The following is a 14,445-nucleotide window of genomic DNA, read 5'->3' as shown; positions in this document are numbered from 1 at the left end:
AAAAATAAATTAAAAAAAATAATAAAAAAAGCCCCTCCTCCAGGAAGGTTCTTGATCCTGTGTCCACTGGACAAGGCACCCTTCCACAAACCCTCTACTATGTTGTCTGCATTGCCATCATATCTAGATTTTGTTTTATATCATTTTTATATCCTCCCCCCAATTAAACTGCAAGATCCTTATCCCAGGAACTGGACCCTATTCTTCTTTGAATTCCAGATTCTTCTTCTTTTTTTTTTTGTACTGGGCATGGAACCCAGGGGCATTCTACCTCCGAGCTACACCCCCAGCCCTATTTTTTATTCCTTATTTGGAAACAGGGTCTCACTGAGTTGCAAAGGGCCTCACTAAGTAGCTGAGGCTGGCCGTGAACCGCGATCCTCCTGTCTCAGTCTAATATAAGGCTTGACACACGATATGTTTGTCTTTTATTGTTTTATTATTTTTTAATTTTTATTTTTGGTGGTATTGGGGGTGGAACTCAGGGACTTTCTACCTCTGGCTGGGCTATACTCCCAGACCTATTGGATATTTTTATTTGGAAACAGGGTCTCACTAAGTTGCTGAGAGCCTCACTAAGTAGCTGAGGCTGGCTTCCAACCTGTGCGATCCTCCTGTCTCAGCTTCCCAAGCACGGGGATTACAAGCGTGCACCACCACGCCCGGCTATGTTTGTCTTTTAAACATGTGAATGGCATACATTTTTTCCCCCCAGGATGTGAGTTAAACCTTTGACATCACATTAGGGACTTTTAGTTGTAAGAAGCAAAGGCTTATATCTGTGGGAGGATTCATGAAGATAGCCTGGACTTGGAAAGGAGTGGCCCGGCTTCACCCCCGGGACCTCGCCATCTGTCTCCTGGGCTCACCTGTTTCTGCCGCTCTCTTGCATTTTGCTTCAACACCTCTTTCCCTGAATATATATATATATATATATATATATATATATATATATATATAATATTTTATATAGTATATATACTATATATATTTATATTTGTGGTACTGATTGAAACCAGGGACATTCTACCCTTGAGCTACACCTCCAGCCCTATTTTTTTATTCTTTATTTTGAAATAAAGTCTCATTAAGTTGTGGGAGGCCTCACTAAGTAGTTGAGGCTGGCTGGAACCTGTGATCCTCCTGTCTCAGCCTCCCAAGGACTGGGATTAAAAGTGTGCGCCACCATGTCAGGTTACAATATATAACCTGTGACACTGGAGTTTGAAACCAGGGACATTCGACTTTTCAGGTAAAGAAATCTATTCTTGAAACTTTTAAGGAACATGCCCAAGGTTGCTCAGCTGGTTAGCGGCAAAGCTGCCCTGGGAAAGCTTGGGTTTCCATTGCGCTCTACTAGAGAAAATCCTTCTGTCTCACTACTGTAGTTAACGTCGCCAGGGTTAAAAGGTTGGCCCCGGGCCCCAGACACCCGGCCAGTGCCCCCGACCTGGGTCTCACCTGAGCCTCCGCGCCGGCCAGGTAGGGCCCGACGCCGCCCCCTGGTGGCAGGTGGGCGTCCGCGCAGCGCATGCTAATGAGCCCGCGGCGCCGCTCGCTGATTGGCTGGCGCGGCTTCCAGCTGCTTGGCGAGTCGGCGGGTGCGAGGGAGAGTCGGGGCCGCCGCGCAGCCCGGGCCCTGCGCGCTCCCGCCCGCGCCTGCAGGTCGACGCCCAGGCTGGGGCGGGCCGGGCCGGCGGCCCAACTTGGCGCTGCCCCTCCTCCCTGCCATTTGTGCCCCGCTGGTGGATTCATCCAGGGTCCAGGATGACGATCCGACACCAAGGCCAGCAGTACAGGCCGAGGATGGCATTTCTCCGAAAGGTAACCTGGGGGGGTCCTCACCTGGTCCCTGGCAGGTGGGTGGACCAACTCCGGGGAGCATCCGAGGAAGCGCTGGGCAGGAGTAGCGGGGCATCCCCCTTGGAGCGGTTCGCGCTGCTGGATTGTATTAAATGACTTATTTGCTTTGTGTGCCGCTTTTCGAGACTATAATAATTAGGGTCTCGAGTAAACTGTAGCTGAGAGTCGGAAGCCAGCTCTGATGGCCTGCTGGAGACTGAAAACAACCTGTTACTCGGGGAAGAGGGTGCCAGCCAGCAAGCAGTTCAGCCGAGGCTGTACGAGGATTGAGACAGCCTGCTGATATTGTTATGAGGCGCCCAGATGCTAAACTAACATTATTTTGCCTCCCTCCCTCGCCCCCCTCCCCGGTTTGAAACTGCCGTGTTTTAAAATAAGTGTGTTTGTGTGTACACATAGACCATGAAAACGAGGTGCTCTGTAGGATGGAGAGACACCCCGTTTACAGTTTCTAGAGATCCCTTGTCTGTGAATGTGTTTCTGTGTGCTCCTCTCTGCCTGTACCGGCTGCAGACTCAAAACCTCATCTTGTGTTGCAAATGCTGTCCCAGACCGAGTGGCCAGGCACACGGTGTCCATCCCGGGTGGACACGTGGGAGGCAGGGTGCGCTTGCTGGGCGATTGTTTGGGGATGAAAGGGTTCATCGCGTTCTGGGCTCTTGAGCTAGAAAGGGAGCCTGAGACGAGATCAAGAGGGGATTAGGACCCAGGTCACTCGGCTGTCATTCCTTCGGCCACGGCCACCTTTTACAATGTGGTGCCTCGTCTTTGGCTTATCCTGTTGAGTGGAATTAGCCGAATGCTTTGTGACAGGCTGGGCCCTCCTCGAGTCCCTGGGGCGAAGCACATTGGTGTAGTCAGTGGCCGACTGTCCCGATTTTTTAAAATATTAAAACCTGGATAGTCCTGAGCCCACCAGGAAAATTGGTCCTACTTAGTCCACCTGCTAGAGAAACCTGTGTTGGTTGCAGGTTGGAGAGGTGTGGGATCATCTGTAAAACAGAATATCATCACACCCAGGAAGAGTCCACACAAGTCCTATGTTTAAAAAGCTGGTGGCGCACGCCTGTAATCCCAGCATTTGGGAGGCTGAGACAGGAAGATCCGGGTTCGCGGACAGCCTCAGCTACTTAGTGAGGCCCTTTGTAACTCAGTGAGAGCCTGCTTCAACATAAAGAATAAAAAATAGGGCTGGGGGTGCAGCTCGGAGGCAGAATGACCCTGGGTTCCATCCCCTGTACCAAAAATAAAGAAATAAATAAAAAATAAAAAGCTAAACATTATCTTGTAGATTTTCTCCCAGGACAGCCCTGGATTGGAGTTTCAGAGGATAATTTTCTGGAGCTACTCAGCTTGCTTATTAGGTCTTGGACGTTCTTTTCCATCATGACTGATACCTGGTGGACTTTCATCTCCTTGCCGTGGGCTCTTGACTGGAGTCTTGCTTGTCAACCTCCTCCCATCCCCCCAGCTCCTCCTCTTCCATCCCAGCCTCCCTCCTCTCCACTCTGGCCTCTCCTCCTTCCCTCTGCTCCCACCACCCCAGCTCCTCCTCTGCATTGCAAGCACCCCTCCACCATCACATCCTACACACACACACACACACACACACACACACACACACACACACACACACCATATACTGGTTTTGTTTACCAAAACAAAGGTGGCCTCCTCTACCTGACCCTCCACCCCCCATTGGCTTTCTTTTCTTTTCTTTTTTTTTTTTTTTGCGGGTCTGGGGATGGAACCCAGGGGCATTTGACCTCCGAGCTACACCCCCTGCCCTTTTTTTTTTATTCTTTATTTTGAAACCGGGTCTCACTGAGTTGCAGAGGGCCTCACTAAGTAGCTGAGGCTGTCCTAGAACTGGGATCCTCCAGGTCTCAGCCTCCCGAATGCTGTGATTACAAGCATGCGCCACCATGCCCAGATAGCCCCCATTGGCTTTCTATACTCAGAGGATCCAGCCCATCCTTCATCCTTCGCAGCCTGCCCACTCAAGATCCTGCTCTGACCTAGCTCCAGCCCAGCCCCTGGCTGTTCCTCCTCCTGCTGTCCAGAAAACTGAAGAGAGCAGCCAGGGATGCTCAGGGGATCTTGGTTCAGTGCCTTCTTTACTCGCTAGGAGCCTCGTGCCCTTCCGCGCCTCTACTAGGAAAGCCCCGTGTCCCCTCGGCCACCCCCACTCTCTCTTCCTGCATCCAGCGCCCTGGCAGCTCCTCTGTGAGGGTGGATTCTGTGACCCCCTGAGCTGAGCCACTGTGGTCTCTGCCTCCGCAGGTGCCTCACTTCCAGTGGTTTTTATTCTGTGCCTCATGCATATAACAATCATGTCTGCCATGAATCCTGATGTCCTTGGGCATGTCTCAGAGCTCCTTAGAGCGGGAGCCAGAAAAAGGCCTGCAGAGCCTGAGCCAGGGGGTCCTTGGCAATTACCCAGCTGGACCGGAAGCCCAGCCTTCCAGACAAGGGCCCCAGCAGAGGGTCGTGCGCCTGGGAGTACAGTGTGATGTGCGCTGAGTCTCCGCGGGAGACTTCCATTCACAAATTCATCTGTTCCACCAGACTGTGCATGTGGTCACTATTCTATAAAGAAACTTGAAGCTGGGAGAGGTTCAGCCACTTGCCAGTCATACAGCCACTAATTGGTGGAACCGGGAGTGCCATTATCTGTCCTCAAAACGATCTGATGCTCTGAGCTTTCCTATGACATAGGGCGTGGAGGCCGTGGGAAGCCTGGCCCTGTGTGCCTGGGGAACGCCAAGCTGAGAGCTGAAGGGAGAATCGGGGGTTCGGGGCAGAGAGAAAGAAAGAGATATCCCAGGTAGAAGGGACAGCATGTGCCAAGGCACCGAGGTGTGAGGATGCTGCTGGGGCTGAGAACACGTTGTTCTGTAATGGATGGAGTTTTAAGAGCAGGGAGGAAGGGGGGAAGGCATGCAGAGATAGAGGGGGTCATAACAGGCTCTTGGAACCTTTCAATAGCAGTTGGCTTTTATCCCCCAGGGAGCTGTTGCAGAATTTGAAACAGGCAAGGGACAGCAGACACACAGGAAGACCATGGGTGTGAGCAGGAGGAGCGCATGGCGTCTTCTTTGCCCTGAGCCGAGAGAGCTCACATGGAGTCCTCCTGTGGCTTCTAAGTGTTTCCCTTTTGCCCTGGAAAGGGACTTGTGGAAGAAGAAATATTGAGGACACCTGGATGGGAGGTGGCATCTCTTCCTTTTTTATTATTTCCTTCCATACGTACCATGGAGCACGGAGGTGCCAGGTGCTGGGGACACCCAGGGGCTTGGAGTCTGCAGAGAAAGGGAGGTGTATAGCACAGAGAGAAACGTGCCTCGTGGGTGCCCATGTCCCTGGAGAATGGACCAAGGGGCAGAGGTCAGCTCTACCTGGGGAGGGGGCGTCAGGGCGGGCTTCACAAGGGGGCTTGAGACTGAGTAGGGGAATGACAAGGGAGTCCTCTCTCCCCTCAGGGCGTGGGAAGATGAGTGACATTTTAGGAAGATATCCTGGTAGTTCGGGAAACTCTGCAGGGGCCATGATTGCCAGCCCAGAGAGAGCGGGAGCTGGCTTTGGGGTTGATAGGTGGGGAGGCTTATAGGGAAGAAGGGCCCAGACCCACAGTGCTTCTAAGGATGTGCTGATGGTTTGACACTTCTGGTGGCTAACAAGAAGTTGTCTGATGTAAACTAGGGATGAAAAGGGTGAGCTGGCGTTCAAGGGTGGTTCTGTTGAGAAGGTATGAGTACATCTTGAGTCTGGATTCACCTTCAAAAGCAGTGAGCTCAAGTGCTTGTCCTTGGAGTTTCTTATGTGATTGGCTGGGGGTGGGACTCAAGCACAGGTCTTTAAGGAAACCTTCTCTGGGCACTGGGCGTGGTGGCACACCCTGTGAGGAGGAGGAGCGCAGGTTCGAGGACAGCCCTAGCAACTAGTGAGACTTGCTCATCAACCTAGCGAGACCCCGATTCAAAATAAAAATTAAATAGGGCTGGGAGTGTAGCTCAGAGGTAAAATGGCCCTGGGTTCCATCTCCAGTGCCACGAAAATAAATAGGTAAATAAATAAATAAATAAGCCAGGCATGGCGGTGCACACTTGTAATCCCCGCGCTTGGGAGACTGAGACAGGAGGATCTCACAGGTTTGAAGCCAGCCTCGGCTACTTAGTGAGACCCTATTTCCAAATAAAAAATATAAAATATGTCTGAGAGTATAGCCCAGAGGTAGAAAGCCCTTGGGTTTCACCCCAGTACCACCAAAAATAAAGAAAGAAAGGAAGGAAGGAAGAAAGAAAGAAGAAGGAAGGAAGGAAGGAAGGATACAAAATAGGGATGGGGGTGTAGCTTGAGGGTAGAATGCCCCTGGGTTCTATCCCCAGTACCCATAAGTAAAATCTTCTTACATAGTTCGAATTCACAGCTAACATGACAGCTCTGGAGACATTTGACAATGCCTAGATATGCTTGGGGGTCATTAGAACTGGATTTGGCTGGCATCCCAGGGGTAGACACCAGGAATGCTAATATTCAACCATATATAGGACAGACCCCCGCAACAAAGAATGATCTTGCCCGATGGGGGCTGGGGTTGAGGGCTGGGGGGGAGGCTGGAAGGCTGGAGACAGGTGTCAATGGACAGATAGAACCTGATGGTCCAGGAGGGGTTAGAAGGCCTTCCACTGAGGCAGGATGTAGTGGGCTCATAGGAGATGCATTGAATATAAAAGCAGAATCAATAGAAATCGGTTCCTGGCTGGAGTCCTCTCTGATGGCAGCTGGATGGGATGAGACCCCCATGTGCCGGCTAGGGCCCAGAGCAGGTGAGCTTCTTCAAGATGCTGGGTGACTGGCTACCGGTGGGCTGGGTTCCGTGTAGTCGGGCTTATGAGCAAGAGAACATCCTCCTGTAAGAAGCACTACCCCGTCTCATTATAGAAAAGCCACGATTTTTATCGTCCCCTTGGGAAACTTTTCCAGCTTAAAGGAAAATTCCAGCCCCTGACATCTTCTGCCGTGAGTGACAGCTCTTTAATTCCAGGAGTGGCGTGGGTGTGGTGGGAGGCTGTCAGAGCCATCGTTCCGATCTCTTCAATATGCAGGGTCCCAGTACACCTGCAGTCACGCCTCCACACCCAGGCATCTGAGACAGGAAACCTGGGGCTGACATCCCTTCCCCCTTCCCCAGCGCAGGGTCCAGCGGTGACCTGGTTAGGTGGCATGGTTGTGTTGCCTGGAACGAGATGGGGCTGATTGCTTGTATTGGAGGTGGGTGGGGTTCTTTTCTGCTCTCTGATTGGTCTTCTAGCTTTTTAAATTTTTTTTTTTTACTGCCACCTTTTACTTATCATGTTTTCTTTATTTTATAAGAGGGTTGTTTTTACAGCAATGGAGATCAGGTGTCAGAGGACTGATAATGTGCTGCTTCTCGGTCGCCATCTTCCCGGAAGTCCTGATTCCTTGTATCGGGAGGAGCCAGGAAGCTGATCTGGCCAGGAGCCGGGCACTGGTGTTGGAGAGTAGGATGGCCGTGCCTGTCTCTCAGGTCCAGGGGTTGTTCTTCTAAGGACACAAAGAAGCATATGTGAATGTTTGCCGCAGTTTGGAGCAGAAATTCAAGGGTTTCTCACTCTCTGGAGAACAGGAGCAATAACTGAGTCCTCTCTGTGAGAGGGAAGGGATTTTTTTCCCCCCAATCAAGGATGGAATAAACAGCCTGTATGAGTCAGCTTGGGCTACCATAACAAAACACCTCAGGCTAGGTGGCTTAAACAACAGAAACTTACTTTCTCACAGTGCTGGAGTCTGGAAGTCTGAGATCGAGGTATGGAAGGCCTGGTTTCTTCTGAGGCCTCTCTCCAGGGTTTGTAGATGGCCATCTTCTCTTTGTCTTCACAGCATCTTTGTGATTGTGTCCGGTCATGTTGGATCAGGGCCCACCCATGGGACCTCATTTCACTTGACTTTCTTCTTTAAAGAGTTTATATCGCCGGGCTTAGTGGCCCACGCCTGTAATCCCAATACCTTGGAGGCTGAAAGAGGAGGATTGCAGGTTCATGGCCAACCTCAGCAATTTAGTGAGGCCCTCTGCAACTTAGTATGAGACCCTGTTTCAAAATATAAACAACAACGACAAAAAGAATAAAATAGGTCTGGGGATGTAGCTCAGAGGTAGAAGGACACACACAACAACCAAAAGATCCCGTGTCCCCAAAGAGTCACATACTAAGGTCCTAGGGCTAAGGATTTGATAAGAATTTTGTGGAACCCGGGTCAGCCTATAACAGAGTCTTTCAGAGACAGCACCATGAGGTAGAACCCTGGGATTTTCTGGTTAGGTGACTGGGAAGACCCCTTAGAGGGATTTATATGAAGAAAAGCCTGAGGAAATTGGATCCAGATCTCAGTGTGCCTGCCGAACCCCCTCAAAATGTTCCACGGACATGTGAGGTCCCCCTCCCACACGCTCCTTTCTGTGAGGGGTGACACTCCTGCTAGAAAGAATCCGACTCTTCTCATTGTGTTTTTAAAATAACTCTCATTATTCCTCCTCTGAAGGTTATTTTCAAACTCCTTATAATTAATTTTTTAATGCAAAGACAAGGAATCAAATCTGCTGACTTTCTAGCAGGGAAACTCTTGGGTTTCTCTTGGGTTTCTTTGAAGGTGGGATTCTATTCTCCAGTATATGAGCGAGCCCCCTGTTTCCATGAGATGGTGTTATTTCACCTAATAACATTTTTTTTAATGAACGCAGCCTTTTATTTGGCAGCTAATATGGGAAAAGGGAGCCTTGAGCTTTGACCCTGGACATTTGGGATTTTATTATTGGTGCATTGTGTTTTATAGGTAATAGTAGGATTTATTGTTATGTATTTGTTGATGTGTGTATATAGTGTGGTCAGTTTCATTCCCCATACCTCCTCTTTTCCTCTCCTCTTCCCTCCATCTGGTCCTTTTCTCCCTCTACTTTATTGGTCTCCCTTCTATTTTCATAAGACCACCCTCTGTTCTGTTTTCTCTCTAGAAAAAATATACAAACGTTGACTTTCTGAGTTTGGCTTATTTCGCTTAACATAATGCCCTTCAGATCCATCTATTTGCCTGTAAACGACATACTTTCATTCTTCTTTTTAGCTGCATAAAACCTCACTGTGTACACGGCCCGCATTTTCTCTTTACGCTCATCTGCTGAGGAACACCTGGACTTGTTCCTTAGTTTGGCAGTTGCGAATCGTGCTGCTATAAACACGGGTATGCGTGCATCACTAGAGTAGGCTGACTTTAGCTCTTTGGGATAAATACGGAAGAGCGGTGTATCTGGGAAGTATGGTGCTTCCATTCTAATATTTTTTGAGGAACCTCCATGCAGGAAAATCAGGCACTTGTAGAGTACCATATAAACCCAAGACTCGCGTTAGCTGAGAAGTCTGGAAAGGGTCACCTCAGATTTATAAGGGTCCTGGGTCTCCTGACCATCACCAGCAGCAGCAGCAGCAGCAGCCTCCTGCACTTGCCTCGGCACACAGTTGACCCAAACAATTCTGTAAGCCAGGAGAGTGTCCACGCAGAGGAAGCATACTGTCATTATTACACGGGGGTGGGGGGAGCCTCTGGCTGAGCCCCGAGCTTGAGGCCCAGGGCGGCCTTGACCATGCACCTGATCCCTCAGCCTGTATCTTGAGATGATGGTTCAGCTGCAAATGCTAGTTTTGCCACAACAATTGAAATAGAAGACCCCCCCGCCCGTCCGGTGTTGAATTAGGATATTCACTGTCCCTATTTCTGGGAAGGTGGGACCTTTCTGGCATCAAGAGGGCTTCTTTGAATGACCCTTAACTTCAATATAGTTGGGTCTCTCTTTTTAAATTTTAATGATATTTTATTGTGGTAAGGCCACTTAACCTGAGCCACACCCCCCCCCTTTTTTTTTTGGTGGTACTGGGGTTCCTGGAAGCCCTTCTACCTCTGGGCTACACTCCCAGACCTATTTTTTTATATATATTTTTTGAAACAGGGTCTCTTAAGCCAGCGCGGCTGGCTTCAAACCTGTGCAATCCTCCTGTCTCCGCCTCCCAAGCGCGGGGAGTACAAGCGTGCGCCACCCCGCCTGGCGAGATACACCCTTTTAACATTTTTTTTTTTTTGGTGTGTATAGTACAGCATCAAGTACAATATTGTACAGCAGCTTATTCAGCTTCTTGGAAGTTTTCTATCCATCGATTGGCAACTCCTCATTCCCTCTCTCCCCAGCCCCTGGCAACCACCATTCTCCATCCATCTTTGGGGTCTGGCTTGTTTCACTTACTGAAATGACCTCACAGCTCATGCGTGTTGTTGCACGTTGCAGAATTTTCTTTCTGGGCGTATGGACCACAGCACATTTGTTGACGGACCTCCAGTTTGTTTCCACATCCAGGCTACTGCGGGTAAACATTGCAGTGATCCTGGGAGTGCGGATATTTCCTCCAGCCCCTGCCTTCCGTCCTCTGGGAGATTCGCTGAGAGGCGGGATCGTTGAGTCCCATGGTGGGTCTGTTTTGATTATTATTTCCAAGGAATATCCGAGTTGTTCTTCAGTGGTGGCATTGCTTTGCATCTCCAGCAACAATTGTGCGAGGGTTCTGATGTCGAGCTCCTGGCTCTGCTGCAGAGAGGAGCCCGAGGCCTTTTCCCACCATCCCTCCCTTGGAGTGCAGCCTAATACTCAGCCTAGGGAAATTCTGCTCGCAACTCTGTGCACACATTCAGGGATCGTCTCAGCCATCTTCCTCTTCTGGCTTCTATACCTTCCTTATTTCTTGGTGTATAATTCAGTCTGGAATTGCTGTCTTATAACTCCTTACTTTGGGCCGAGTTTGGTCCCAAGTGTTTTGAGTTCTTAATCTCATTTGATCTTCACAACACCCCTACAATGATGTCCGTACTCTTACCATCTCTGTTTTACAGAGAAATGAGTCTTAGTGAAACTTAGCAACTTATCCAGGGCCTCTAGCTTTTAAATCGGGACGGAGATTTGAACCGAGCTCTCTCTGCACCTGGATCCCTCACTTCTGCACTAGTTAACTTTTTTTTTTTGGTGTGTGTGTGTGTGTGTGTGTGTGTGTGTGTGTGTGGTACTGGGGTTCCTGGAAGCCCTTCTACCTTCGGGCTACACTCCCAGACCTATTTTTATATTTTTAAAATTTGGAAACAGGGTCTCCTAAGCCAGCGCGCGCGGCTGGCTTCGAACCTGCACGATCCTCCTGTCTCTGCCTCCCAAGCGCGGGGATTACAAGCGTGCGCCACCACGCCCGGCTTAGTTAACTTTTTATTTTCAAGACAAGCTCTCATTATATGTTGCGCAGGTTGGTCTTGAGCTTTTTAGCTTAAGCCATTCTCCCAGATCAGCCTCCTGAGTGCTGGAACCCCAGGTGAATGCCATCAGGCCCTGCTCTTTTAATTTTTCTGCTCTCTGCAACTCTCTGAGGACTGGGGATACGTCTTATACCTTGCTGCATCCCTCATGGAGCTGGGTTTGGTACTCTCTGCAGTTTCAGCCATCCACTGGGGGCCTTGGCGTGCATCCCCCATGGATGGGAGACAACTGGACTAGGCTGGGGCTCTTAGGCCCGGGGACCACAGCTACTTCTTTTTTGGATTCCCAGAATCAGTCATGACTGTGCCCTACTATGGACCACTGACAAGTACTTCTGGGGCCAGGGGCTACCGACATTTTCCCCATTAGTGGGGCCTTCTCTGGGGAATGTGAATTTTGGGACCTCAGTATCTGAGACTTTGTTAGCATCAGTCACAAATAAGAGAAACACCCGGGTCATCCCTTTTGAATTAAGTGTAAAATGTCCAGTTTATTTTAAAGCATCTTGAAGTTGGTTTTACTTCCATTTAATTTTTTTCAAGTGGAATATATTTTTCTAATAGTAAAAATTTAAAAATTCTTCTAAAGATAATCGGAGCAGTGCTTGTGGCTGTCCTGCAGGTCAGTCTGCCCCGGATGGTCATTGATTCTCTTTGGCTTCACCGTGCTCTTGGGTGTTTGTGACTCTGTGATTAATGTCTCTGACTTGGGGCATCCATTTCAGTCACCTGCCAGGCATTGTGGGCATCTCAGTGGCCTGTTGCAGCTTATGTGCCAAAGCAGAGCGTGTGTGTCCAGAAGACGTTTCTTCTCTTGGATTTTTCTTTCTTTCTTTCTTTTTTGGCTAGGTGTAGAGGTACATGCGTGTAATCCCAGTACTTGGGAGGCTGAAATGGGAGGATTGTAGGTTGGAGGCCAGCCTCAGCCACTTAGCAAAGCCCTCAGCAACTTCATGAGACCCTGTTTCAAAAAAAAAAAAATAGGGCTGAGAGCATAGCTCAGAGGTAAAATACCCCTGGGACCAAATCCCCAGCTCTCCACCCCAATACCCAATAAAAGTTCTTGTTGTTTCTCCTCCTCCTCCTCGTCTTCCTCCTCCTCGTCTTCCTCCTCCTCCTCCTCCTCCTCCTCCTTCTTCTTCTTCTTCTTCTTCTTCTTCTGCTTCTGCTTCTTTCCTCTCTCTCTCTCTCTCTCTCTCTCTCTCTCTCTCTCTCTCTCTCTCTGCAGTGCTGGGGATTGAACCCAGGGACTTGCGCATGCTTGACAACTGAGCTGCACTCCAGCCCTTCATTTCCATTTTCTCTTTTTGGTACCTGTCAACTCTGGTCAAATAAGTCGAAGGTCTTGGCATCATCCTCTGTCACTTTGACCAAATGACCGGGTCACGTGCAAGCGCAGCTACCTCTCACCCCAGCAGGGCCGTGAAGACCACACCTCCCTACCTTCTTCCCGGCTGCTGCCTTCATTTGTTGATGAACTCAGGCATCAGCTGCTTGTTGGGTACCACCTGTGAGCCAGCCGATCCTCCAGGCACTGGGAGGACCGCAGTAAGAAAATTCCAAAGACGGGTCCTCATTCCCAGGAATGAGGGGAGATACACAATAAACAATTCAAAAAAGGGGTCAGGTACTTTGGAAATTAGTTAGAGCGTACTAAAGAAGAAGCAAGCGGGGCTTGAGATCCTGCAGCGGATTTCAGGGTTTGCAGCTTTGATGAGAGGCCCCGAGTGGGAAGAGTCAAAGAGGAAGTTGGCGAGGGAGTCAGCCAAGTGGATGTCTTGGGAAGACAGAAAGACGGAGCAGCCAGGACACAGCTCCTGCGGCCGGCTGGGAGCATGCTTGACATCATCCAGAGCAGCAAGCTGGCCAGCGTGGCTGACTTGGAGGAGCCGGCGGGGAGTGGTAGGGGACAAGTCAGAGAGGAAAGAGGTCCCCACCAGGTAGACCAGTAGCCCAAGCTTGCCTTTCGCTCCCAAGCACAGAGGCCCTGACAGTGAGCAGGTCCAGGAAGGATTCTAAAAGACATGGAAGTCTCATCTGGCCATTTGGCTGAGAATAGATCAAGGACCGAGGTGGCCCCGGTAGAAGCCCCAGCATGTCTGTTGCGGTAACTTGGAATGGATCACTACACTTCTGTGTACTTTGGCGAACCTCTTCGCCCCTCAGTGCTCTTCTCTCTGTCACGGGTGCGTTTTCAAAATGCTCTCCAGCACCAGCCATTAGAATGAACCTCCCATCCTGGGAGTGATGGGGAAGCCCTGTGATGCGGCCTCCGCCCTTGGGGGCAGCCTCATCTCCCCTGTCCCCTGTCCCTCCTACTCACACACCATCATCCTCCGCACCTTTGCACATGGTGTTTTCTCATCTCTTCCCAGCAAAACCCTTCTGCGTTAAGGTTCTGAATCTCCGAGTTGGAGCGACTGTCCCTGAGCCCAGCCAGGGCGGTCTGCAGCTCTGATGCATGTGTTCCGCTCACGTCCTAGCTGCTCAGTCCTCCTGCCTCCCGCAGCCGATTAGAAGCCCCTGGGTCGCCCTTTGCATCTTTGCAGTTCTCCTCAGTGCTGTGAAAAAGCTTCCAAAATGGTTCCTGTTTTGTCTTGCAGATCGAAGCGCTCGTGAAGGACATGCAGAACCCGGAGACGGGGGTCAGAATGCAGAACCAGAGAGTCCTGGTCACCAGCGTCCCTCACGCCATGACAGGTGATGGCGCTTGTGGCTCAGTCTTGGCTTGGAACGGATCCTTCGTGGGCTTGGCAAACTCGGGCACACACACCAAATTTAACCCACAGCTATAAATAAAGTATTATCGGAACACATTCATGTCCGTCCACCTACCAATGCCTACAGCTGCTTTTACACCACGGTGGTAGAGTAAAAATATATAGTTGTGCAGAGGCTGTATTGTGATCCATAGAGCTGCAATATTTACTATAAAGCTCTTTACAAATAACTGCTGAATACTAGACTATAGGTTTTTTTTTTTTTTTTGAAAGGGATCAGGAAAGAAGTCTTCTTTAGACTTCTTTAGAGGTCCTTTAGAGGACCTGATGGGTCACTTAAAACCATTCCTCTCAGAAGGCCACCTGAGAAAACTTTGCTGTCCATTTTTTTTTTTTTTTTTTTTTTTGCAGTACTGGGGAGTTGCAGAGGGCCTCACCAAGTAGCTGAGGCTGTCCGTGAACCCGGATCCTCCTGTCTCAGCCTCCCAAATGCTAGGAT

The 14,445-nt window shown here is 49.9% G+C and overlaps 1 protein-coding gene across 2 annotated transcripts in view; it reads left to right on the top strand.

Annotated features, from left to right (window-relative positions):
- Window positions 1–1,767: 1,767 nt before the first annotated feature.
- Window positions 1,768–14,445, top strand: part of RGS9 (regulator of G protein signaling 9) — a gene marked incomplete at both ends in the record, with an annotated part of 80,114 nt that continues 67,436 nt past the window's right edge. For both annotated transcript variants that reach the window (XM_080713559.1, XM_080713558.1), the window contains 2 exons: window positions 1,768–1,824; window positions 13,830–13,926. In XM_080713559.1, coding sequence (XP_080569685.1) covers window positions 1,768–1,824; window positions 13,830–13,926 — 154 coding nt within the window. The remainder of the gene's footprint in view (window positions 1,825–13,829; window positions 13,927–14,445) is intronic.

Source organism: Muscardinus avellanarius, assembly GCF_963383645.1.
Source record: "Muscardinus avellanarius genome assembly, chromosome: 16".
NCBI classification, from domain to species: Eukaryota; Metazoa; Chordata; class Mammalia; order Rodentia; family Gliridae; genus Muscardinus; species Muscardinus avellanarius.
This window is presented reverse-complemented; position numbering and strand designations above follow the sequence as displayed.